Below are 26,121 nucleotides of genomic sequence, written 5' to 3' on the forward strand. Positions count from 1 at the left end.
AGTGGCTTACAAATCGGAAGTTTATGTCACACAGTTCTTGAGGCTAAAAGTCCAAGATCAAGCTATCATCCTCTCTCTGCAGGTGCAAGGAAAGGGCTTATCCCAGGCCTCTCTCCTGGCTTCTGAGTTCCTTCGCCTGTGGTGGCATAACTCTAATCTTCACATGGCATTCTCCCAGAGTGTGTGTCTGTTTCCAAACCCCTCCCTTCTAAAAGGACACCACTCATGCTGGATTAGAGACCTGCCATACTCCAGTATGATCTCATCTTAACTAAATACATCCACAACTCAATTTCCAAATAAGGTCACTTTGAGGTACTGGGGATAAGGACTTCAACATATGAGTTTGGGGGGACACCATTCAACTCATAACACTGCTGATGTTTTTTCCTTTTGGAGTGGTGAAAATGTTCTAAAATCAGATTATGGCGATGGCTGCATGACTTTGTAAATATACTAAAACAGATGAAATTGTATACTTTAAATGAGTGAACTATATGGTATGTGAGTTATATCTCAGTAAAGCTGTTTGGAAAAAAAAAAAGACAAGAGAGCTTGGGTTTAAAGAGTCTGCCCAAGCTCAATAATCAACTCAATGGTGTGTTTGGGAAAACAGGATCTCTCAACAAGGGTAGTGAGATATAAACTTGCAGAGGAGCCAAGGGCAACTTGCCTTTATATATCCACGTTACATGTAAATTCGCTTTGACTCAGTTGGGTATACAGTGATTCATAACATCATTCTCTCTACTCTGCACGTTTGATAATTTTTCACTATAAGAAGCTGTAAGAGTTAATCATGCATACACATAGACTATAATATCACACAGCCACGAAAATGATATGATAGTCTCTTCAATAAATGGTGGGAAAACCATATGCAGAAGAATAAAACTAGGCCCCTATCTCTCATTGTATACAAAAATCAAATCAAAACGGATTAAAGACTTAAATCTAAGACCTCAGGCCAGGCACAGTGGTTCATGCCTGTAATCCCAGCACTTTGAGAAGCCGAGGCAGGTGAATCACCTGAGGTCAGGAGTTTCAGACCAGCCTGGCCAACATGGTGAAATCCTGTCTCTACTAAAAAGAAAATAATTAGCTAGCATGGTGGTGCACGCCTGTAATCTCAGCTACTCGGGAGGCTGAAACAGGAGAATCAATTGAACCAAGAAGGCAGTGGCTGCAATGAGCTGAGATTGTGCCATTGCACTCCAGCCTAAGCAACAGAGCATGATTCTGTCCCCTCAACCCAAAAAAAAAAAAAAAAAAAAGACCAAAAAATCTAAGACCTCAAACCATTTAACTGCTACAAGAAAACATTGGGGAAAATCTCCAGGACATTGGTCTGGGCAAAATTTCTTGAGCAATACCCCACAAGCACAGGCAACCAAAGAAAAAATGGACAAATGGGATCACAACAAGTTAAAAAGCTTCTGAACAGCAAAGGATACAATCAACAAAGTGAAGAGACAACCCAAACAATGGGAGAAAATATTTGTAAACTACCCATCTGACAAGGGCTTAATAACAAGACTATATAAGGAGCTCACACAACTCTATAAGAAAAAAAAAACAAACTAATAATCCAATCAAAAGATGGGCAAAAGCTTTGAATAGACATTTCTCAAAAGAAGGCATAAAAATGGCAAACAAGCATATGAAAAGGTGCTCAACATCACTGATCTTCAGAGAAATGCAAATCAATACTACAACGAGCTGGGTGCCTTGACTCATGCCTGTAATCCCAGCACTTTGGGATGGATCACTTGAGACCAGGAGTTTGAGACCAGCCTGGTCAACATGGCAAAACCTCATCTCTACTAAAAATACAAAATACAAAAAAATTAACCAGGTGTGGTGGCGTGCACCTGTAGTCCCAGATACTCAAGAGACTGAGGCACAAGAATCACTTGAACCCAGAAGGCGGAGGTTGCAGTGAGCCAAGATCACACCACTGCACTCCAGCCTGGGGGACAGATCAAGACTCTGTCTCAAAAAACAAAACAAAGCAAAACAAAAAAAACCGCAATGAGATATCATCTCACCCAGTTGAAAGATAGGCAATAATAAATGCTGGTGAGGATGTGGGGAAAAGGGAATCCTTGTGTACGTTGTTGGTGGGAACATAAATTAGTACAACCACTATGTCATGCTACCATATGATCCAGCAATCCCACTGCTGAGTATAGACCCAAAAGAAAGGAAATCAGTGGGCCAGGCACGGTGGCTCATGCCTGTAATCCTAGCACTTTGGGAAGCTGAGGCGGGTGGATTGCCTGAGCTTAGGAGTTCAAGCCCAGCCTGGGCAACAGGAGTTTGAGACCAGCCTGGGCAACAAGGTGAAACCCCGTCTCTACTAAAAATACAAAAAGTTAGCCGGGCATGGTGGTGTGTGCCTATAGTCCCAGCTACTCGGGAGGCTGAGACAGGAGAATTGCTTGAACCTGGGAGGTGGAGGTCACAGTGAGCCGAGATTGTGCCATTGCATTCCAGCCTGGCTGACAGAGAGGGACTCTACTCAAAAAAAAAAAAAAGAAATCAGCATACTGAAGACATACCTGTGCTCCTGTGTTTGTTGCAGCAGCGTTTACAATAGCCAAGATTTGGAAGCAACCTAAGTCTCTATCTGGGATGAATGGATAAAGAAAATGTGGTACATATACACAATGGAGTATATTCTGCCATAAAAAAGAATGAGCTCCAGTCATTTGCAACAACATGGATGGAACTGGAGATCATTATGTTAAGTGAAATAAGCCAGGTACAGACAGAAAGATCAACATCCCATGTTCTCACTTATTTGTAGGATCTAAAAATCAAAATAATTGAACTCCTGGGCAGAAAGAGTAGAAGGATGGTTACCAGAGGCTGGGAAGGGTGTAGTGGGGAGATGCAGATAGTTAATGGGTACAAAAAAGAATAGAAAAAATGAATAAGACCTATTATTTGATAGTGCAACAAGGTGACTACAGTCAATAATAATTTAACTATACATTTTAAAATAAAGAGTATAATTGGACTGTTTGCAATGCAACGGATAAATGCCTGATGGAATGGATACCCTTTTCTTCATGATGTGCTTATTTCACATTGCATGTTTGTATCAAAACATCTCTTGTACCCCGTAAATATATACACTTACTATGTATGTACTCACAAAAATTAAAAATTAAAAAAGGAAAAGATAAAATTACTGAGATTTGTTTCATGGGCTAAAAAGCAAGTAAAAATAGAACTTCTAATTAATTTTTTTAAATATGATAAAGGTACATGGAGACATATTTATAATATGCTCATAATGTGAAATGGTACATTCAACATTTGGGGAGGTATCTGTTGTTGTATAAATGCAAAATGGTACATTCAGCCTTTGGGGAGGTATTTGTGGAGTGAGAGGTACAACTTGTCAAAATTTAAAAGCGTTTTAATTGTGTACTCCATAGGATCCTGTAACTCTACATCTAGGTATCAGTCCTACAGAAATACTTGCAAATGTGCTTAAAGATTATGTACAATCCTATTGCTAGGATCATTTGTAATAACAAGAAATCAGAAACCTAACTGTCAGTTAATAAGGAAATTAATAAATTTTGATTCATCCATTCAGTGGAATCCTATGTCACCATTAAAAAGAATGAAACAGGTCTATAAATGTGCTCATGTGGAAAGACACTGAAGACAAAAAATAAAAAAGCCAATTATAAAATAGTATATAAAGTACGATACCATGCATTTAAAAACTCTATAACTTGTTTAATTTTTCTCTGAAGTTTTATTATGAAAAATGTCAAACATTCCAAAAAGCTCCATGTAAAATCTTTTAAATGTTTTTAAATGCCCATGCTATATTTCCAAGTGAAAAAAAATAGGTTACAAAACCAAGAATACAGTATGACCTCATTTGTATATAAATATACGTAGGGATTTTTAAAATCTACATAAAATATTAAGTTCATGGTAAATGCTCACTCCCTCAATGCCAGCTATTGTTGTTATCTGAAGGTAAGCAGCCTGATGATAAAGGGATCCCCAAACCCAAGCATCCTGACTTCTTCCAAGTCCACAGCTTCCCTTAGTTCGGATAAGGGTCCATCTAAGGCCAACAGGGCAGTTGACAGCTTCCTCCCATTCATTTTACCCCGTGCTCCTGCTGAAGAGCAGCCAGGAGAAATAAGCTTGAGACAAAAGAAAACCGTGGACATCCTTCCTGGCTGCACAGGCAGCCCTGGCTGCGGATCCCTGGAAGGAGAGCCGGAACCAGTGAACAAATCCCAACCTCATATTGGACAGTTCAGGGCCTCATCTGATTCTGCAGGCACAGAAAAGAGGTACAGTTTGGCCCACTGGAGAACACTGCAAAGCACTGTTTTCGAGATACAATTAGGTCAAACTGGGCATCGCTGGAGAGCAGAAGTAATTTCCTCCCAGGGGCAATGGGTTTTAAGGTCAACTCTTCTTAATTACATTTGGAAACCAACTCAGGGGAATTCCCTCTGACTTCATTCTTAAATGTTTTTCTGACCCTGCAAAACACAAATAACAGTGTCTATTTATTGTGCTCTCATAGTGCACCAGGCACCCTGTAAATCCTTTAAGAGCATTACGTTATTGAATTCCACACACATCCTATGAGGTTATTATCCCCATCGCGTAGATGAGAAAACTGAGACTCTCAAAGGTTGAGCGACTTGCCAAAGCTTACGCCTCCAGGTAGTGCAAGGAGCCAAGCTCGGGATGCACACCTGCCTGGATTACACTATCACATTACACTGACATGCAAATTCTAACCAGGGCCTGGGAAAGGTAGGAGGAAAGGGAAGGGGGAGAGTAGAACAATGAAGAAGAAATGCCAGTGCTAACCAAAAAAGAGCCCAAAGCATACTGAGCCAGGACTATGCATCTGAGAGGCAATATACTGCCCCAGTTAAAAGCCTGGACTTGGGAGTCAAACAGATCTAGTTTCACATCCTGGCCCTGCTCTTCCCACCCACATGACTTTCAGCAAGTCACACTGCTCCACACCTCAGGGTCCCCATCTGCCAAATAGGGCTAATATAGGAATCTACTCTTCATTGGTTGGTTGTGACAAGTGAAGTAGATGACCCATATAAATACCACAGTACGATGCCTGTTATACAGGCATCTCCTACATTTTAGCTATCACCATTTGTTAATATGTGACAATCATTCCTAGTTATCCTCAGCCAGAAGTTCCCTAAGGGCAGACAGAGCATCAGAGAACATGACCCGGAACTTGGGTAATGTAGATAAGCAATAACCACACAGATTATTGCTCAATATGTTTTTTTCTCTTGTCATTTTCATGCCTGAAGAAAGCTGCAAGGGCCACATGTCACAGCTTGCATCCCCAAAACACCTGAAAACATTTGTTCTGGACTTTGCATTAGTACAAATTAGCATGTATTGAAAACCTGCTTGCTATGTGCCAGACGTTGTACTAAGTGCATTGTCATACATTATCTCCTAACCTCACAAACCCTGTGTGTGTGTTTCCTGGGGCTAGTGTGTAATAAATTGTCACAAAATTGGTGGCTTCAAACAACAGAAAGTTGTTTTCACACAGCTTGAGAGGTCAGAAGAATGAAATCGGTATTATTGGGCCAAAATCAAGGGGTCAGCAGGGCTGCGTGCCCTCTGGGAGAATCTGTTCCTTGCCTCTTCCAGCTTCTCCTTGGCTCATGGCTGCACCACTCTAATCTCTGCCTCTGTGATCACATCACTGTCTCCTGTTCTGTCTATAGTCAAATCTCCTTCTGCCTCCCTCTTATAAATATATTTGCCATTGTATTTAGGGCCCATCCAGGTAATCCAAGATAATCTTCTCATCTCAAGATCTTTGATTTTGTTGTTGTTGTTGTTGCTGTTGTTTGAGACGGAGTCTCGCTCTGTCGCTGAGGCTGGAGTGCAGTGGTGTGACCTCAGCTCACTGCAACCTCTGCCTCCCAGGCTCAAGCGACTCTTCTTTACTGCAACCTGTTTTATCAGCAAGGTTTTTATAACCTGTTTTTTTTTCTTTTTCTTTTTCTTTTTTTTTTTGAGATGGGGTCTCACTCTATTGCCCAGGCTGGAGTGCAGTGGCACAATCTCAGCTCACTGCAACCTCTGCCTCCCGGGTTCAAGCAATTCTTCTGCCTCAACCTCCTGAGTAGCTGGGATTACAGGGGCGCACCACCATGCCCAGCTAATTTTTGTATTTTTAGTAGAGACCAGGTTTCACCACGTTAGTCAGGCTGGTCTCGAACTCCTGACCTCAGGTGATCCACCTGCCTTGGCCTCCCAAAGTGCTGGGATTACAGGCATGAGCCACCATGCCTGGCCTCAAGATCTTTAACTTAATCACATCTGCAAAGATTCTGCCACATGTTCCAGGGATTCGAATGTGGTTATCATTGGAGGGGAGAGGGTGCATTTTTCAGCCTTCCACACCCTGCAATGAAGGTATCAATGTCTCTATTTTCTATGCAAGTGCTATAATGTAGTAAGAGGCAGGCAGGCCAGAGTTTGACTCCTGGCTATGCCCAATACTGGGTAAATTATTTAAACTCCTCATGCTTGAGTTTCATTATAAAATGCAGACAACAATATCTCATTCAAAGGGTTGCCATGAGGATTCAATAAGACATTGTGTGAAGCGCCTTTTCCGAAGTATCCATTCTCAGCAAATGCTCACAAAGCAGTGAGTATTATTACTATTATTTGAGACAGCATCTGGCTCTGTCAACCAGGCTAGAGTGCGGTGGTATGATCTCAGCTCATTGCAACCTTCACCTCCTGGGCTCAAAAGATCCTCCCACCTCAGCTTCCTGAGTAGCTGGGACTACAGGCATGTGCCACCATGCCTGGCTAATTTTTGTGGGGGTTTTTTGTTTGGTTGGTTGGTTGGTTTTGGTAGAGACAGGGTTTTGCCACATTGCCCAGGCTGGTCTTGAACTCCTGGGCTCGCGTGATCCACCCGGCTCAGCCTCCCAAAGTGCTAGGATTACAGGCATGAGCCACTGCACCTGGCCAAGTAGTATTACTATGAATACAGATGAAGAAGTAAAACTTAGAAGGCAAGTGACTTACCAAAGACCACCCAACCGGAAGTGTCAGTATCTGGAATTGAATCAGGGTCTCTGGGACCAAAGTCCAAATCTGTTCAACTCTATGGATTAGGATGTTTAAGGCTTGTGTGCACAAGGCTTTCAGAATCAACACATCTAGGCTATTTCAATTTTGGATGCTCTCTGATACCTTCGGCAAGTGTATCATGAAGCTGCATCCCTTCAGATCACCAGGCTTATTACTGAGTCTGAGCTTAAGCAATGGACCCTAAGAAAGTGATATCATGTGTCCAATATTTTAGAAATAATGGCATCTTAGTCCATTCTGGCTGCTATAACAAAACAGCATAACCTGGGTAGCAAATAAGCAACAAATTTACTTCTCACGGTTCTAGAGTCTGGGAAGTCCAAGATCAAGGGATCAGCAGATTTCGTGTCTAGTGAGGGCCCTCTCTCCAGTTCATAGATGGTAGCTGCTAGCTGTGTCTTCACCTGGTGGAAAAGGTGAGCTAATTCTCTGGGGTCTCTTCTATCAGGGCACTAATCCTATTCATGAGAGCAGAGCCCTCATCAACGAATCATATCCAAAAAGCCCCACCTCCTAATACCATCACCTTGGGGACTAGGACTTCAACATAAGAATTTGAAGGGAGACATAAACATTCAGTACATTGCAAATGGAGACCCTGCCTATGCTGGGGTGGGGTTGAGAGTTTGGCTTATAAGAAATCACATCAGACTGGCTGGCAATCCATTTATTCTGCAACTCCAGGCATTTGGGACAACATGGGAAATGCAAATGAAATCATTCTCAGTCTACAAAGCTACAATTAGAAACTACATCTCAAACAGGACTACCAGGTCTCTCTGGAATGACGTGCCTAGCATAGCACTTGGAATTTAAATCCACTCATGCATTCACTGCCTTCATCGTCAACACAGCAGGGTTAAACCAGTTCTTCATACTTCCAAAGAACATGTGAAGAAAATTTCAGACACCACAGGCAGCTCTCATCAAATTCTGGTGTCCCCACCCATTCATCCAACTGTTTCCTCAGCACCCATCTCCCCGGGTTATACAACCTTAGCCATGGGGAATGGGGAGCCCAGCTGCGAGTAGAGTTTGGAAAAACATTTTGAATACTTTAGTTCTGCCAAATACTTGGTTAAAGAATGATATCCTTTAATTTCTTGAGCCATGTGTATTTTAAGTGCAATGTAATCCATATGTCTATGACTCATTTAAATGCAACTCAGTGAAGCATGGTTTACTAAGAGCATTGGGATACCATCTAAGCCTTTCTAAGCTGCTCTTTGATCCAGGAAATTGAATTTTGCCAACAACAAATGAAGCTCCTGACAAGAGAGGGTCAAAGAGAGCTGTCCTTTATCCTAGGTAAGATGTTAAAGTCTACTCTTGACCTGGGAGGAAGCTGGGAGGGTGGAGGTGGGGAGAGCTCCACTGCCTAAGTGGTATTCAGGGTTTTGCTTTGGGTCTGCTACTATTTCTACCAGGTCTCCTTGAAAAAGAAGTGCGGGAATAAGAGATGGCAACTAATCTGCCCCGTGTGTTGCTGAAAAATTCCTTTCCTGCCTGCTAATTCTGCCCTTCCTCAATTCCACCAGTATTATGCAATCCAAATTGTATAATGGACTTGAGGAAAAACGAGAATGTTAGGGAGCTAGATTACTCCATTAGCACTGAATGTTAATTTTCCAGATTGTAGCTTGATTTCCAGGACAATGAAAGCCTTCTCCTTCCCTATGATATCACTGAAGGACTGATAAGAAGTTAGGGATAGGAAGAAAGATTAAAGTTGGAAGTAATGATAGGTATTAAAATCAGTAAACCTCTAAATGCCCAAATTCTGCCTTGACAATTGCTGTTCCCCAGGTGGTTTGGAGGTAGACATACTCACAAAAGAAAACAAACGCCCGTTCTTATTAACTAAACTTGAGCAAATAGGATCTCTCTAGCTAACTGGGCTGGAGCACAAATGGATGGGGTGAGACCAAAGGACGTCTCTCCCTTTCTCAAGCCATCATCATTTGGACTTGAGGAAGGACAGTGTATTGAAGAAATGAGAGTCCTAGAATGTGTTTAAGATACTAGAAGACAGAAGCATATGGCCAAAGAGCCTCTGGGCAAAGTGCCTACTAGTTGAGCCATTCATTTGCTTTTGAAGGTGATCTTGTAATAGAGTGATCCTGCTCACTAGTAATGCGGCCCAGTGAGCATCCAGGAATCTGGTTGAGCAATTCAGTGTGCCCTCCTTTTGGGAAAAAGCCAAGAAAGGACAGGATATGGCGCTGGGGCTCACACAACCCTGTTCATCTCCCTGGATGCCTGTAGCTAACTAAGGAGGATTCCATTTGATTTCAGCAAACAAGTTTTTGTCAAATACGGGTTCCTGGGTTGGTGAGGTAGTCTCAGGACATGGGGAAAAGAACATGCAGAAAAAATATGGATTAATGCTCAAATCTGTGGGTTGTGCAAAGAGCAGTCTATAATTTCTGCTCTGTAGTTTCCCTTCTTGTATTTTCTGTTGCCTGAACCTGCGGGTTCTGACCTAGAAGTTCGTCCCCAACTTCAAGGTCCCGTGATTTGGGGCACATTTTTCCTTTATCCCACTGCCCACTATTTCCCAGGATGTCTCCACAGGTAGAGCAAATTTCCTGAGGCAGAGACTTCTTTTGCATTTTTCTACTCACAGAGCATCCTTTAAAGAGGTAGTGCAGAAAGAGCCTTCAGAGCCTATCCGGGGCCAAAATCTGCATTTTACAGATGAGAAAGCTGAGGCTCAGGGGAGCTGGCTGGCTTTTTGACCAATTTCATATCATCTGTCTCTGAGGTCAATGCTATGTCCACTGTACCACACTGCCTCAATCACAAGTTTCTCCAACAGCAGCTATGCACCAATCTTTGCAAATTATGTGATTACATGTATGTATAAATATTAAACAATGTAATATATACTTTATTAGAGCAGAAGACTGTCTTCATGACATCCAGTTGAGTTCAAAAAAGGAAATGCTGGAGCAATATGTCTGACATAATCTCATTTCTGCTCCTCCCTCCCCAACAAAAATAGCAGCTTCTGTGTGACTGTGTCTGTATGTGATTGTGTCTGTGAGGATTCATGTGCATGTTCTTGTATGCATAGAAAAGGTCCAGGGTTTGCTCACCAAACAGCAGTGGATTTTCCTTGTGGGAGGGAAACTTCCATTCTTTTGTTTATTTGGAATTGCTACATGTTTTACAATGAGCATGCTTTGCTTTTGCAATTTAAAAACAATGAGCAAGAAATAATCATAGCTACCTTGAGCTTGGAATACAAACAAGGCACTCTGCTAAGTCCTTCACTGCACCATCTCATTTCATCCTCCCTGTGGCTCTATGACATGGGACTATAATTACACCCCAGATGCACAAACTGTGGCTTAAAGAGGCTACAAGGCAGTAAGTGGCAGAGCCAGGATCTGAACACAGGAATAACCGACACAAAAGCAACGCTCAGATTATCCCTAAAGGGTCACTGTTTTTCACCTACACTCAATAGAAAAAAGAATGTGTGCTTCTCACGGATGTCATCCGTGAGTTGCTGAGTTGCTTCAGAGCAGAGACAGGCTGCCGGCTGCCGCGCTATTGTAGGACACCTCAGTGTGTCTGCCGCCTGAGCTGAAGCTCACTTTGCTGTGTTCCCCCTCCTCTCCTGGCCCATGCCCCATGCCTTTCCATCCTCACCATTCTTGGCGATCTCTCCATGTGTGAATTCCATTAAAGGCTTGCTCACTGCTATTTTGGGCCATGCATTAATACGTGGGCTTTGATTTGATGGGAGAAGGCCAGACACGGCAGGATGATGAAAAAGAAATTTAAAATGTCCTCTCCCTCCCCCCAGAGTCCCAGAAGCCCTTGCTCACTGCTCCTGGGAGACCTGAGAACCCAGTGTATGGGGAAATGTACAGAGGGAGAGTGGAAACCCTCATCATCTATTAGGGCCTTTGAACGTGGCTGTTCCCTCTCCTTGGAATTGTCATCTCTCAGCTGCCCATATGGCTCACTCCATCACCTCCTTCAGGTCTTGACTCAAGTATCAGTTCACCTGAAAGGCCTTCCCTGACTGCCATTCAGAAATAGCAGCTCCCATTCTACCTCCACACTCCCCTGGCCCCACTCCCTATGTTCCTCTGTCTCCTGCACAGCACCCATCACCTGACGGACGGTGCACTCACTTGTCTGCTTACTGTTTCCCATTAGAATAGAAGCTCCATAAAGGCTGTACTGTTTTATTCACAGCTTTATCCCCAGTACCTGCACTGGTGCCTGAAATGTCAGAAGCACGTAGATTTAAAAAAAAAAAAATGAATACATTGATCGAGGAGGTTAAGAACCAGAGGCTGAGAAATGGCTTGGCCCAGGGCCTAGTTTCCCCCAAATATCATGAGATTATAGAAACTTCAACACAGTGATTTGAAAAATTAGGAAATCATCTCCCCCGCTCCAAAGCTGTTTTGAATCCGGACTCACACGCACCATGAATGAGAAGGCTTTGGGAAATAAACACACTAGGAAGTCGTGTGCAGTTGGAGTTCCGCTCACTAACACATGTTCAAAACAAAAAGCCCAATTTGGATGAAAATAGCAGGAAGCCGTCCCCCAGGGACACCTGGTGAGGTCATATTGCTTGGCTCTGCTGCTTCCATTTTTACCAACTCTGCTGCCTTCTGCCAATTCAAGGAGGCCAGGAACCACATCCAGCCCCATGCGGCTCAACGGGAAACGAGAGCTGCTCTCGAAAAAGCAGATGCTAGAACCACAGCCCCGGGCTCTCCTCTGGAGCCTCAGTGTGGGACAATAAAAATCCCAACAGTGGCTGGCTACTCACCATGCGCTGTGCAAGCACTTCCTGCACTTCACCTCATTTATCCTCACAACCATCCCACGAGGCTGGCCTTATTACCCTCATTTTATAAACAAGGACACTGAAGTTCCAAAAGATTCAGCCATTTGCCCTGGGTCACATTCTGTAACTCCAGACTCACACCAAGAATACACATGATCCTAGTTTCAGCTCTTTCATTTACTTTCTGGGTGGCCTCAGACAAATGCCTATCCCTCTCTGAATCAAAACTTCTGCATCCATAATTTCAGAGTTTTCTAAGATCATTCCATTCAGTGTTTTCTAAGGCATCTTCCTGCTTTAGCTTCCTATGGTCTGTAGCAAATGTTTCAAAATAGGAGGGAAGGATAGAGACTTGAGTCCTGGGACTCCTGCTTGGCCAGTCCAACTCCTAAGCATTTTCCCACAACACCAATACTATCACTTGGACTGACCAGAGGGAGCTGAAGGGCCACAGGCTCTACTGGGGGCAGAACAGGAGAGATTAGACACAGGCAACAACAGGGAACACTTAGACTAGAGTTAATGGGAACAAAGCTGCCGTGAGAAACAAAGGCAGGCCCCCGAGAGACACGGTCAAGAACAAACCCTCTAAGGGCCTTTTCTTGTAGGACCAAAGGAAGACAATGCAAGGAAAAATCCAGGGCCAATAGACGCTGCACTGTCTAGGGACGCAGCTGGCCAGGTCTATTCCAGGGACACAGGAGAGAAGAAACACAGCCTAAACTGGCTTTACTCTCAAGAGGAGAGGAACAAAAATGACTGTGATCCCCATCTTTCTGGCTTCCCGAGGCCACCATGTCCTGGAGGCAGAGGAAGGATGTGGATGAAGCCCCACCACTGCACAAGCTGTGAGTTGTATTTTAACCACACTCGGGACAGCACTCATCCTCCTTTGCAAGTGCCCAAAAAGCCCAAATTTGGAATAAATTATATTCTCCCTTTCCACCCAAGCCTAAAAGCTATTCCCATCCTTTTGTATACAGGAAGGTCCTTCTTCATCCTTTTCTTGGCAGTGATGCATTTGATTACTCATTGGCTTCCAGGGGGTTCTGGAGGCTGCCAAGAGGAGACAGGCAGCTCTCCAAGCCACGCAGCCTTATCTGCGACGTCTGTGTGGCAGAACGAAAAGTGGGACGGTCAGTGGGGAAACACCAAATGTTTTCAGAGTCCCCCGGCCAAGTAAGGAGAGCTCTTCATGGCTAAGTAGATGGGGAATGGCCAAAGAATGAGCCACAGACATAGCCATGCATCGTGCCCATTCACCTCCTCCATTACATGAATCCAGATATGACTGCATCTGATGGCAAATCAATGCGCAAGTGCCTCTGAGCCAGGCTACCACCCAAGATGAATGAGGTTAAGAAGATGGAAGAGCTGGGCCCGATGTAGCCAGGAGACTGTTGACGATGCCCTGTTGACAAAATCTCAGATGCGGCTGAACCAGAACACATGGAACAATCTGAGTCTGAGGCTCCAAGCCCCAGCACACCCTGCTTTGCTCGCTCCTCTCTGCTGTTTTCCTCTAATCTCCTTCATTTCCTGCCACACACTAGGCTGGCGCTAGTAAGGCAGCTGCCAAAGACCTCCGGTCCATCCACTCCCTTAATCTCACACATACACGACCTCTGTGTGCCCGCAGTGAACTCCAGGGGCCCCTGAAATACTGCCTAAGGAAATTTTAGCAACACATTTAGCAGTCCAGCAATCTCACATCGAGTCAAGAGGCTGTGGAAAGGCTCTGGCTTTGCAAGATGCTGCCTGAAAGGAACCAAGGACTGAGAGCTTGGGGTCACTCCATTGACTGCTTCCTTCCAGAACAGCGACACCTGTGTCCGGCGTTGACACAGAAGTTATTTGTTTCATTTTAGACAAAGGAGGAGTCCACTTACTCATTCTTCTCCAGGTCCAGGATCAGTTCTCGCCCCTCAGCCATTACCCTGAGCTCAGCTTTGAGTGGATGCTAAAAGCAACAACAAAACAATGTCAGTTCCTAAAAGCCGGCACCAGGCTCCCAGGGTCGGGCACAGGATCTAGCACAGCGCTCCGACATTGATCCACAGGAAGGGAATGAGCAAAGGTCAATTGCATTTCCAGCCCACATGTAAAATGACCTCAATCCCAGAATGACCCAAATCCTTCCCCCATCTGCTTTCTCCTGAAAGGCATAGAGAAGAAACTCCAGGCTGCAATGTGGTGTAAGTGTATGTATGTGGTGCGGTGAAGGGAAACACTGGAAAACACAATCTCCAGCAGTAAATGTTCTGCAGAGTCAGATCTGGATTCAAGCACCGGCTCTGACACCTGCAGCTGTGTGAACTCAGACATGTTGCTGAGCCTCCCCACATCTCAGTTTCTTCATGTATGATACAGAGATAGTAATAGTCAATTTGATGGGGATCTTGTAAGGATTGAGTGAGATAATGAGCATAAATAATGTATCACAGTGCCTGGCACACGGCAAGCCATGATACATGTTGCCTATTATCTTGTAAAATACTAGGGGATCCTCTTCGTAGTGGGTTCTTATCTCATTTTGGCTCTCCGTTTGGAAAACCCCAATCATCTCAGAGGAAGCAACTAAGAGATCCTCAAATTAAGGTTTTATAGGCCAAAAAGTAGATACATTTTACACATAAGCAGTTTGGTAGTGGCCACAGGTGCTACATATCCAGAATGGATCACTTAACATATACCAGTGGTTGATAAGCACAAAAACTATGTTCAACATCGCTAATAAACCTCCTCCCCACCTCCAGAAAAAAAAATTAAAAATAATAAGATACCTTGAAAAAAATCAAAGTGCCAGAGGTTATCTAAAACTCTAAATCACAATGCACAATGCCCACTGTAAACTGGGCACTCGCAATCCCTACCACTGAGAATTTAAACTGACGGCAACTCTCTGAAAGATAACATGACAGTATGCACTGAGAGTTTAAAAATGTTTAGACTCGGCCGGGCACAGTGGCTCACGCCTGTAATCCCAGCACTTTGGGAGGCCGAGGCAGGCAGATCAGGAGTTTGAGACCAGCCTGGCCAACACAGTGAAACCCCGTCTCTACCAAAAATACAAAAATTAGCCAGGCATGGTGGTGGGCACCTGTGATCCTAGCTACTCGGGAGGCTGAGGCAGGAGAATTGCTTGAACCTGGGAGGCGAAGGTTGCAGTGAGCTGAGATCGTGCCACTGCACTCCAGCCTGGGTGACAGAGCGAGACACTCTCTCTCAAAAAAAAAAAAAAAATGTTTAGACTCAGGAATGTGAGGCTGTTTGAAAGGAATAAATGGAGGCACAGGCAAAGGTTTGCACATAAGGACATTTATTACTTATAATAATGAATAATGGGCCAGGCGTGGTGGCTCACGCCTGTAATCCCAGCACTTTGGGAGGCCGAGACGGGTGGACCACTTGAGGTCAGGAGTTCAAAACCAGCCTGACCAACATGGTGAAACCCCGTCTCTACTAAAAATACAAAAATTAGCTGGGCGTGGTGGTGCACACCTATAGTTCTAGCTATTCAGGAGGCTGAGGCAGGAGAATCGCTTGAACCTGGGAGGCGGAGGTTGCAGTGAGCCGAGATCATGCCACTGCACTCCAGCCTGAGCGACAGAGCGAGACTCTGTCTCAAAAAAAAAAAAAAAAAGTAATGAATAATGAAATGTAACCTAACTGTCCTAAATATAACCTGTTAGAGAATGGTTAAATAAATGATGATCCATTCATATGACAGAACACTGAATGATGATTAAAAGCAGCAACTTTAAGTAGTTGTTAAATTACTGACAAAATGTACACAATAATCATTAGTCATAAAGCTCAAAATACAATACTGAATATTTTATTTAAATACACTTTGCAAAGGGAAAAATGTAGAGAGAAATAAGCCTAACCATTACCATAGTTAATGGGATCATGAGTTAATTTTGTTTTCTTTTGCACATCTTTCCACATGTTTATAATTGCTTTCACAGTTTAAGAAAAGAACTTTTTATTAATCTCTTTTTACTTTATTATTGTGGAGCATTTCAAAGAAATTTAAAAACCAAGTCATAATAAATCTCCATGCTTCAACAATTCAACTTAAGGCTACTGAACTTTTTTCGAAGAAATAAATTATTTTTTTAAAAAAGGATATTTACATATTTAAAACAGAACAGATTCTTGGGAGTGTTTTAAACATAAGCTCTCTATTTTGGGACTAAGGAACTGACAACTTTTTTTGAGACGGGGTCTTGCTTTGTTGTGCAGGCTGGAGTGCAGTGGCACAATCACGGCTCACTGCAGCCTCAACCTCCCAGGCTCAAGCATACTGAGTAGCTGGGACCACAGGTGCATGCCACCACACTGGGATAGTATTTTTAAATTTTTTGTAGATACTGGGGTATTACCATGTTTCCAAAGCTGATCTTGAACTCCTGGGCTCATGTGATCCTCCCAACTCAGCCTCCCAAAGTGTTGGTATTACAAGTGTGAGCCACCTCATCCAGCAGATAAATTCTTGAAGTCCCTTTCAATCCAAAAAATCATTGCTAGAGTAGAGCTTCTAGCCCTTCTAAGGTTGACCTCAAAGCTTAGTTCTTGCATGTCTGAGAAAGTAGGTCACCTGTTCTGCCACCTCTGGTTAGAAGCCTACCTCGTCTAAGCACATTCCCCTTCCTCGCTGCAAACCCCACTCTGCATTAGGATTTGGGCATTTCTGAGACTTTGAGGTCACCAAGGGCTCTGATGAGATCTCAACATTCCGATCAAAGGCTCTTGGGCAACCCTGGCCATTGCCTAATTAATCGTATTACTTCATCTCAAGAAGGAACATTTCAAACCCACCGAAGTAGGAAGCTGGGGAGATGTTTGACCAATCACTTTCACTAAGAGATTCACTTCTCTGTTTGTCATGCCCTGATTCAGCTCTGCCAACACCTATTCTGGTTGCAGATCCTTTGCCACTTTATGGAGTTTTTGAGGCAGTGCCCTGCCCAATCACACTGAGCATCAGGGACCCCAGCTCCAAGTGGGCATTTAAGAAAGACCACACAGACCGGGCACGGTGGCTCACGCCTGTAATCCCAACACTTTGGGAGGCCAAGGTGGGCGGATCCCTGGAGATCAGGAGTTCGAGACCAGCCTGACCAACATGGAGAAACCCCATCTCTACTAAAAATACAAAATTAGCCAGGCATGGTGGTGCATGCCTGTAATCCCAGCTACTTGGGAGGCTGAGGCAGAAGAATCGCTTGAACCCAGGAGGCAGAGGTTGCGGTAAGCTGAGATCACGCCATTGCACTCCAGCCTAGGCAACAAGAGCGAAACTCCGTCTAAACAAAAAAAAATAAAAAAGAAAGAAAGAAAGACGACACAGCAACAGAGCTACAGCAATTCCCTCATCCAAGAGGTAGGTAACCATGTGACTGCCCCCACAGAAAATGAATACTGCCCCAAATCAAAGCACTATCTTCCCCTCCCCCAAAGAGACACAAGCTGCAGCAGGAATAGTAATCTTTTTTTTTTTTTTTAAACAGAGTCTTGCTCTGTCACCCAGGCTGGAGTGCAATGACCCAATCTTGGCTCACTGCAAACTCCATCTCCAGGGTTCAAGCCATTCTCATGCTCAGCCTCCCAAGTAGCTGGGATTACAGGTGTGCACCACCGCGCCTGGCTAATCTTTGTAATTTTAGTAGACAGGGTTTCTCCATGTTGGCCAGGCTGGTCTCGAACTCCTGACCTCAGGTGATCCACCCATCTCGGCCTCTCAAGGTGCTGGGATTACAGGGCATGAGCCACCATGCCCCGCCAGGAGTAGTAATCTTTATTTTTATGTGGGTGATCCAAAAATAATTCTCTCTATTCTGGAAGGTGCTCAGGCACTGATATTTAAAAAAGGATGTTCCCTTTTCCTATGGGGCATTTCAAGCAAAACAATGAAACTGCATTTTAAGGATCTATGAAGCTTTTCTGTCCAGCTCTACTGATGAGCTTTTCTGATGAAACTCCACTCTGTATTAAGAAGAGGCACCATCAGCTCTCCTCTCCTATGAAGTACAGTAAGCTGACCCACTATTTATACCTCTCCTAGGGATGGGTTAAAAATTCTTTCCCCTTCAGTCTAGATTAAATAGATCTTTAGCTCCATAGGGTATTGGAAATCTGTCCTATATTTGCATTCCCCCTAAGATCTAGTACAATATTTAGTATACAGTATAAGTATTCAGTTAATGTTTAATGAATGTGAGCTTTAAGTCAGTGATGAGAAAAAGAGAAGAAAAAAGTGTTTAATGAGTGAATTAATTATATAAATGAGAATGAGAGGCCCAAGTGAAATCCAGCCTCTAGTCTCCTCTCTTCAACATTCATTCATTTGTTCATTGAACAAATAGTTACGGTGTCAGGCACTATGCTGACTATTCCTACAGAATACAATGACCCATATGCTGGGCAGACAATGGTTGGGAACAAAGACAGGATCTGGTCCTCTGCTTTGTTCTCAGGCCCTTCCTGAGGATGCCCGGCATCCACATCTGGAGAGAACAAAGAAGCCTCTATAAAAAGTAGCAGGTCCATTCCTCAGGGGCTATGAATAGGTTGCAATACCCAAGATCTTAATTGTTAAAAGTAATCTGCTCTAGGATGACCATCCATTAATTTGTCGAGACTTTTCCTGAAGCTATTTTCAGCCTCTCCTACTTTTTGATGAAATGAATTCCATGCATTTACTGCCTTTAGGACAAAATGTTACTTGCTTTTATTTGTCCTGATTTTTCTTTTTTTTTGAGACAAGGTCTTGCATTGTCACTCAGACTGGAGGACAGTGATGCGACTATATCTTACTATAACCTCAAACTCCTGGGCTCAGGCGATCATCCCACCTCAGCCTTCAGAGTAGCTGGGACTACAGACACACACCCCTAGGTCTAGCTAATTTTCTTTTTTTTTTTTTTTTTGTAGAGATAGGATCTCAGTATGGTGCCCCAGGCTGGTCTTAAATTCCTGGCCTCAAATGATCCTCCTGCCTCAGCCTCCCAAAGTGCTGGGATTACAGGCTTGAGCCATCGCACTTGGTCTGTCCTAAAATTTACACTGTTAGGTTCCCTTGGTAAATCCAAGTTGGAGCCTTTTTGGACATGTCTGTATTATCCTGGCCAGAGTTTCAAGGATCCTGGACATTGCTCCTTTCCATTTATCTTTCCAGATTCAACAGCCACAATGTCTGAAGTCTTTCCTGACACATCTCTTTCCTGCTATAATCTTGCTCCTATATGTTGCCCAATAAATCACAAATCGTTTTAACCCAAAGAGATCTTAGAAAAAACCCCTCTCCCCAGCTTTCTTTTCTCCTTATTCTCTCTAAGCACTATTTTATAAATGAAGAAAATCTACCACTTCGCAAGTGGCAGGTCACATAGCTGGTTACTGGCACACAACAACCACATCTTCCTTTCTTGCTCTTTCACGTCTCACTTGCTGGAAAAACCAAAACCACAGTGGGGCACAGTGGCTGACGCCTGTAATCCCAACACTTTGAGAGGACGACGTGGGCGGATCACTTGAGGTCAGGAGTTCGAGACCACCCTGGACAACATGGTGAAAACCCATCTCTACTAAAAATACGAAAATTAGCCTGGCTTCGCAGCGCACACATGTAATCTCAGCTACTCCGGAAGCTAAGGCGTGAGAATCGCTTGAACCTGCCAGGCGGAGCTCACAGTGAGCCGAGATCATGCCACTGCACTCCAGCCTGTGCGACAGAGTGAGACTCTGTCAAAACAAACAAACAAACAAAAAAACAAAAACAAAAAAACAAAAAACAAAAACCAGAACCACAAAGAATATCCTAAATGCTCAGGTCCTCTCTGCAAGAACAGGACAGTGTTTTTTGTTTTCTTCCCAATCTCTTTGACAAAGCCTATGCGTTTTCCTGGTGTTCTGGCCAGGGGAGCCTACTGGATTTTAAGATACATTCCCCAGTACTAGGTCTCTAGGCTGCGTCTTATTAAAATAGTTTATAGTTTATATTATTATCTTTTTTCTCTCCAAGTACATTATTCCTTCAAGAAAATGAAGTATGTATTATGCAGAGCAAAAATAACAATGACAATATTTAATGAATTCCAATCAAGACTAAGTGATTTCTGTGACACCAACACATCTGCACTTAGCTTGTGTCAGCATTAATGTGAATTTTCATTTCCTCAACTAATAGCATTGGGAAGTGTTCTAGAAGTTTGTCATACAAGGAAGGAAAGTCCCATCTGTGATCTCCAAAATGGGCACCCAGAGGATAGAGTGGGCCAGAAACAGAACTAATGGTGATGACTGGGATTCTAAGAAAGTTGAGTAGGTAGCCCAAACCTCAGTTGTCAACTCCTGCCAGTGTAAATGAGGTCTTTTGAGTCTTACCTTTTCTCTCACGGGGCTTTCTGAAGTCTTCCACTGAGGTATGATAAGTTCATGCTGCAGCTTGGGGCTGCCTTCCTCACTTCCTCCTGCCAATACAAGATGCAAAACCATTGGAATCCCAGACCTCTATACCCCAGCTAAGCCACACATGCACTTTCTGTGAGCTGCCCCTGCACTGGGTCATTAGAAGACTTGCTGGATTTCAGGCTCTTGGCACTTCCTAGGAACTAGGCACTCTAGGTGTCGGTGATATTGTGGTAAATAGGACATATAAGGTCTCTGTACTTGTAAAGGTGGGAGACAGACAATGAACAAATGTTCTCACATGGTGCTAAGTACCCTGAATAAAATAAGTTGGGGTCATGGAATAAAGAGACATCTAGCAGGAGGTGCCTATTTGAAACAGGATGATCAGCATAGATGGCATTTGAGTCCTGAGGAGCCAGAAGGCAGCCATGCAAAAACGTGGGGGAAGAGTGCCCCAGGTAGAGGAAATAGCAAGTGCAATGGCCCTGCCTGAGCAGAAGTGAACTTGGCCTGTTGAAGGAACAAGCATAAGGTAGGGGTAGCTAGTAAATGAAAGAGGAAGTTGGTATGAGATGTGGTCAGCAAGACAGCCATGGGTCTGATAATGCAGAGACCATGGAGAGTGTCTGGATTTTCTTATAAATAGACTTGGAAGGCACTGGGTGTTTTAAATACAGAGCAATATGATCTGTGTTAAGTTTAAAAAAGATCACTCTGCCTGCGTGGTGGAGAATGGGGGTGGGGTGAGGCAGAGCGGCGAGAGTGAGAGCAGAAGCAGGAAGGCCAGGCTAGAGATATGCTGGAGCCCTGGTGAGAGATGATGGTGGCTCAGATTAGAATGACATCAGTGGAGAGGAATGAAGCGGTGGGATTCTGGGCATATTCTGGAGGTCAAGCCCATGAATATTGCTCCCGTGGAGCTTTAGTTTTCTTGCCTGTAAAATGAAGACAAAGATGCTACCTGCCCATCTCACAGCTTTATTGTGAAGAGTCAATATGAAATTGCCTCCTACTCCGCAGAGCATCAAGTTACATTAATTGGAGCTTCCTAATGGCAAGTTTACATTTGTATTCCACTTTCTACTTCCCAAATCACTCTCCCAAACCAGTTCTCCTTCATGCTCAAGGCAACCCTAGGAAGTAGGAAGTAGAAGTCCTGTTTTTTTTTTTTTTCTTTTGAGACGGAGTCTCGCTTTGTCGCCCAGGCTGGAGTGCAGTGGTGTGATCTCGGCTCACTGCAAGCTCCGCCTCCCGGGTTCATGCCATTCTCCTGCCTCAGCCTCCCGAGTAGCTGGGACTACAGGCACCCGCCACCACACCCGGCTAATTTTTTTGTATTTTTAGTAGAGACGGGGAGGAGTCCTGTTTTGCAAGAAAGAGAATTTAAACTATAGGAGAGATTTGTTCAGGGCGCTGCAGAACTCAAATACTGGCTGCAGACTATCTTAACAAAATGGTAATTTCCCGACGCCTAAACAGACTGGTCTCCGTAGTGTTCCTGGGAATGGGGCTGAGGACTCCAAAATCTATTCTGTCTAAACTAACTACATCAATCATACAGAATATGAATGATAAAAAGATGGCCATAGTTGTTCTGTTAGAGTGGTGATTATGAGTAATTATTAACATTCTCTTCAGAATACTGATATAATGCACTTGCAGTCAACATAGATTTTTAAAATAATCTTATTGGACCAACACCAATTCATCAGACAGGCAAATATTAGAAACAATGCATTCATATATTTATCAAATATTTTCTGAGTACTTAACTATGTGCCAAGTACTATGCTATGAATAGGTGCTTAATATTCATGGAGGAACAAGACAAGCATACTGCAGGACAGGAACGGTGGCTCACAACCTGTAATCTCAGCAGTTTGGAGGTCCGAGGTGGGCGGATCACCTGAAGTCAGGAGTTTGAGACTAGCCTGGCCAACAAGGTGAAACCCTGTCTCTGCTAAAAATATGAAAATTAGCTGGGTGTGGTGGCGCATGCCTGTAATCCCAGCTACTCAGGAGGCTGAGGCACGAGAATCCCTTGAATCTGGGAGGCCAAGATTGCGCCAGTGCACTCCAGCCTGAGTGACAGAGCAAGACTCCATCTCAGAAATAAAAAAAAGACAAGCATCGCTCTTGCCCTGGTGGCTCTGATAAGTCTATATTATTTTAAACAAAAAGGAATTCTATAATATTTAATGGAGCATTTAATGGAATTAAATGATATCTATGATTGTAAAAAAATAGTGAAAGCAATCTAAAATCTCACCAAAAGAGGAACACAGTACATGTTAAGAAAAGGTCTCCAAAACTTGGAAATAAGGCAAAGAGCAAGCAAGATGTCTTCTCAGTGTCGTATTAGAGCATTGTTTAACAGTCCCACCCATGGATTACTGCATTATCTAGGGGAATGTACCATTGACTTTTTATTTACCATTGATTAAAAGCTATACTCTGTGAAGTTATATAATCTATATATATCTATAGAATTCTGTCTGACAGAGATGTAAGTGATTTCAGCATAGTAAAAAGATAACCTGGCCAGGCACAATGGCTCACACCTGTAATCCTAGCACTTTAGGAGGCCGAGGCGGGCGGATCACCTGAGGTCAGGAATTTGAGACTAGCCTGGCCAACATGGTGAAACCCCGTCTCTACTAAAAATACAAAAACTAGCCGGGTGTGGTGGCACATGCCAATAAGCCCAGCTACTCAGGAGGCTGAGGCAGGAGAATAGCTTGAACCCAGGAAGCAGAGATTGCAGTGAGCCCAGATCGTGCCACTGCATGCCAGCCTGGGCAACAGATAGAGACTCTGAAAAAAAAAAAAACGAAAGAAAGAAAAGAAGGAATGAAGGAAGGAAATTAAAAAAGAAAGATAACCAAGAATTATGGTTTGCTTCATGGGGCATCCACCATTTCTGCATCTGCCCTGGGCCACATGATTTCAACATTCTTTCTCCAATGCTTGTATCACCCCTTTCTAATGCTCCCTGAATCAGCTTTACTCTCCTGTTTGCTACCTCATTAATGAGTTGAATAAATCTTGGCCACATTTGTATGAGTCGTGTTTTTAACTTTTGAAAACTTTGTATAGAGTCATTAAAATCATGTTTTACAGAGAATTTAATGATGTGGAAAACGCTCATGGTGTGAAGTGAAAAACGCAAGACACGAAACTGTACTTATGGGTATGGTTCCAATTTTATCAATATATATCCATAGGAACACACAAAGCATGGGGAGGGGAAAAAAAACAAAATATCAACAGCAACTGTGGATTTGGGGGTTGCAGATCATTTTCTTTTACACTTTTCGTTATTTCCCAGATATTCTACAGCAAGTGGTCTCCAAGGACTCAAAACTCAGAGAAGGCGCCTGTGCTAGGAGCAGTAACTTGCTTTCCTTGTCTTTCTTCATGCTTTTCTCCTGCACTAAGCACTGACACAGGCCTGGTGCTACCCTAGAACCTCCTGTGCCTCAGTTTCCCCTTCGGTACAACAGCTCAAAGGGCGGTTCCTCTGAGCCCTTTGGGAGGACCGCCCGACCTCGGCCCCTGGAAGTTCCGAACTGTCGGAAGAGCTCTCAGCCTCTGGGTTTGAGGCGGCCCGGGGGTCCAGCCAGCCCACCCTCGCTCCGCCGGTGCTCGCTTTATTTGAAAACGCTGACTGTTGGTCCCCCAAGCAGCAGTCTGGAGTCAGCCCAGCCCGTCTGCAGCGGTGGAGCCAGGGCTAAGCCTTCTCCGGTCATAATGAGAGAACCCGGGCACCGCCCCCCGGGACCAAGCCTTCCGCGAAATCTGCTTAGAGCCCCCGAGGGATGGAGCCGGGGAGGGGGTTGGTGTCTGGGAAACTAGTCCTGAGAAACACGGACATCACCCGGCATCTTAGCTGGAAACATCGAGTCAGACCCCTTCGCTTCACAGAAGGGGAAACTGAGGACCAAAGAAGGCGGCCGTCGGGTTGGCGTGGAAAGAGAGCCCTGGTTTCCAGTGCCACCGCGGACCTCAACCCGTGGCGTGGCCATGGGCAAGTCCTTTCCCTTTTGTGGGCCTCGGTTTCCCCATCTGTGAAATGGGTGCGTTTGACTTGGCCTTCAGTAGGGCTCCTGCCAGCTCGGGGATCCGAAGTGTGCGGCTGCAGATACCCAGCGAGCCATCCCCTAGCCAAGGCTACCACAGTCTCCCGCGGGCATTTTATGTCCTACCCCACCAGTGTGGCAGGCACCGAGCCTGGTCCCAGGAAGCCGCTCCCAGGCCACACGGGCAGGGCGCTCGGGATGCTCGGCGTTGGCGAGTGCAGCGGGCGGTAGAGAGAAAGACAGACAGAGAGGCGGAGCGGACACGAGGGACCGTGAGAAAACGGAGGAGGATAAGCCCCGAGAACGGCGGAAAGAGAAGCCAAAAGCAGAAAAACAGAGGAAGGAGAAGGCGAGAAGGGAAGGCTAGCCAGTGAGCGAACCGGCTGTTTTCTGGCTGCGCCGGGTTTCCCCGACCTCTGCCACCTCCCAGGGCGCAGAACGTGGGAACAAAGCCCGGGCTCCCAGGCTGGGGGCGGCGGGGGCGCAGGCCCCGCGGAGTTGCGGGAGGCGCAGGGGTCGCGGTCCCAGCGCTCCGGACCCGCAGGGCTACTCCCAGGTCTCCGGGCCACCCAGCCTCCATCCCCCCGCGCCTGGCCACTTACTTGTCCATCCAGGCTCCCGCGCCGCCCGCGGCCGGAGGAGCTGCAGGGCAAACGCCAGCAAGCAGAGCCGGGCGGCGCCTGCGCCCCCTGGCATGGTGGCGGCGGCCCTTAGCGCTCGGCGCTCACACGCCCTCAGCCATACCTGCCCCCTGCCCGGCGGTGGAGGCGCGTCTGGAACCCCCCGGCTCGCCCCGCGCCTCCCCACCCGGCTCCCAGCCCTCGGCCGAGACGCTCCGCCCCCAGCCCCGCGGGCCTCCGCCGGGGGATGGAGGAGGGGAGGCTCCAGCTCGGAGGGGGCTGGAGGGAGGGGCCGGGGAGGAGCTGGCGAGACTCGGGGGAGCGGGGCTGGCTCAGGTGAGGGAGACCGCGGGGAAGGGAGAATCCGAGCCCCCCAGGAGGAGGGATTTGTGGTGGACACGGCCTGTAGAGGGTCGGGGACTCGGGCTTCTAGGAATTAAACTGGACCCCTCTCCGCACAGCGGCCCGTTTACTGTCCCGCACTGTGCCAGACGCCTTGGGTGACACTCAGAGGTGATTCACCCAGCGCCGTCCCCCGGGGGCCGCCACTCTCGGAGACAGGCTCAGAAAGAGTTAACCCAACCGCCAGGCACAAAGAACTAAGTGCTATATGGACTTCTTTTTTTTTTTTTTTTTTTAAGCAGGACACAAATCCAGGAGCCATTCCTTCTGCCTGGGAGGAGGGAGTGATGAAGACCAGAGGAATCCCAGAGGAGAAGCCATCTGAGATCGGGAGGAGGAGAAATGGAACATCAGGCGGAGGAAACAGCCCAGACAATCGCACTGGGACGTGAAAACCCTTGGGCTGCATGCGGGGAGAAAACCAGAATTGGGGATGGTTAGGGTTTTGGAGGGACACAGGGACATGTGACCAAAAATAATAATAACTACTGTTACTTATTGAGGACTTTCTATGTACTAGAATAAGAAAATCATGATAGCTAAGACTGATAAAACGCTAAGTGTCAAACGCTGTCTTCAGCACTTTACACATATTCACTTATTTAATTAATCGGAGAAAATAACTTTT

At 45.2% G+C, this 26,121-nt stretch overlaps 1 protein-coding gene across 5 annotated transcripts in view; it reads right to left on the reverse strand.

The window, feature by feature from the left end:
* Positions 1–25,737, reverse strand: part of ADAM19 (ADAM metallopeptidase domain 19) — a 133,429-nt gene extending 107,692 nt beyond the window's left edge. For all 5 annotated transcript variants that reach the window (XR_008625463.2, XM_055112831.2, XM_063604284.1 and 2 more), the window contains exons 1-3: positions 25,074–25,737; positions 20,366–20,451; positions 13,864–13,934 (exon numbers count right to left, since the gene is read on the reverse strand). Coding sequence is in view for 4 of the 5 variants with exons in the window: in XM_055112831.2 (XP_054968806.1) it covers positions 13,864–13,934; positions 20,366–20,451; positions 25,074–25,167 (251 nt within the window). In the remaining variant the exon portion in view is untranslated. The remainder of the gene's footprint in view (positions 1–13,863; positions 13,935–20,365; positions 20,452–25,073) is intronic.
* Between the last annotated feature and the right edge of the window lie 384 nt (positions 25,738–26,121).

Source organism: Pan paniscus, chromosome 4 (assembly GCF_029289425.2).
Source record: "Pan paniscus chromosome 4, NHGRI_mPanPan1-v2.0_pri, whole genome shotgun sequence".
NCBI lineage: Eukaryota > Metazoa > Chordata > Mammalia > Primates > Hominidae > Pan > Pan paniscus.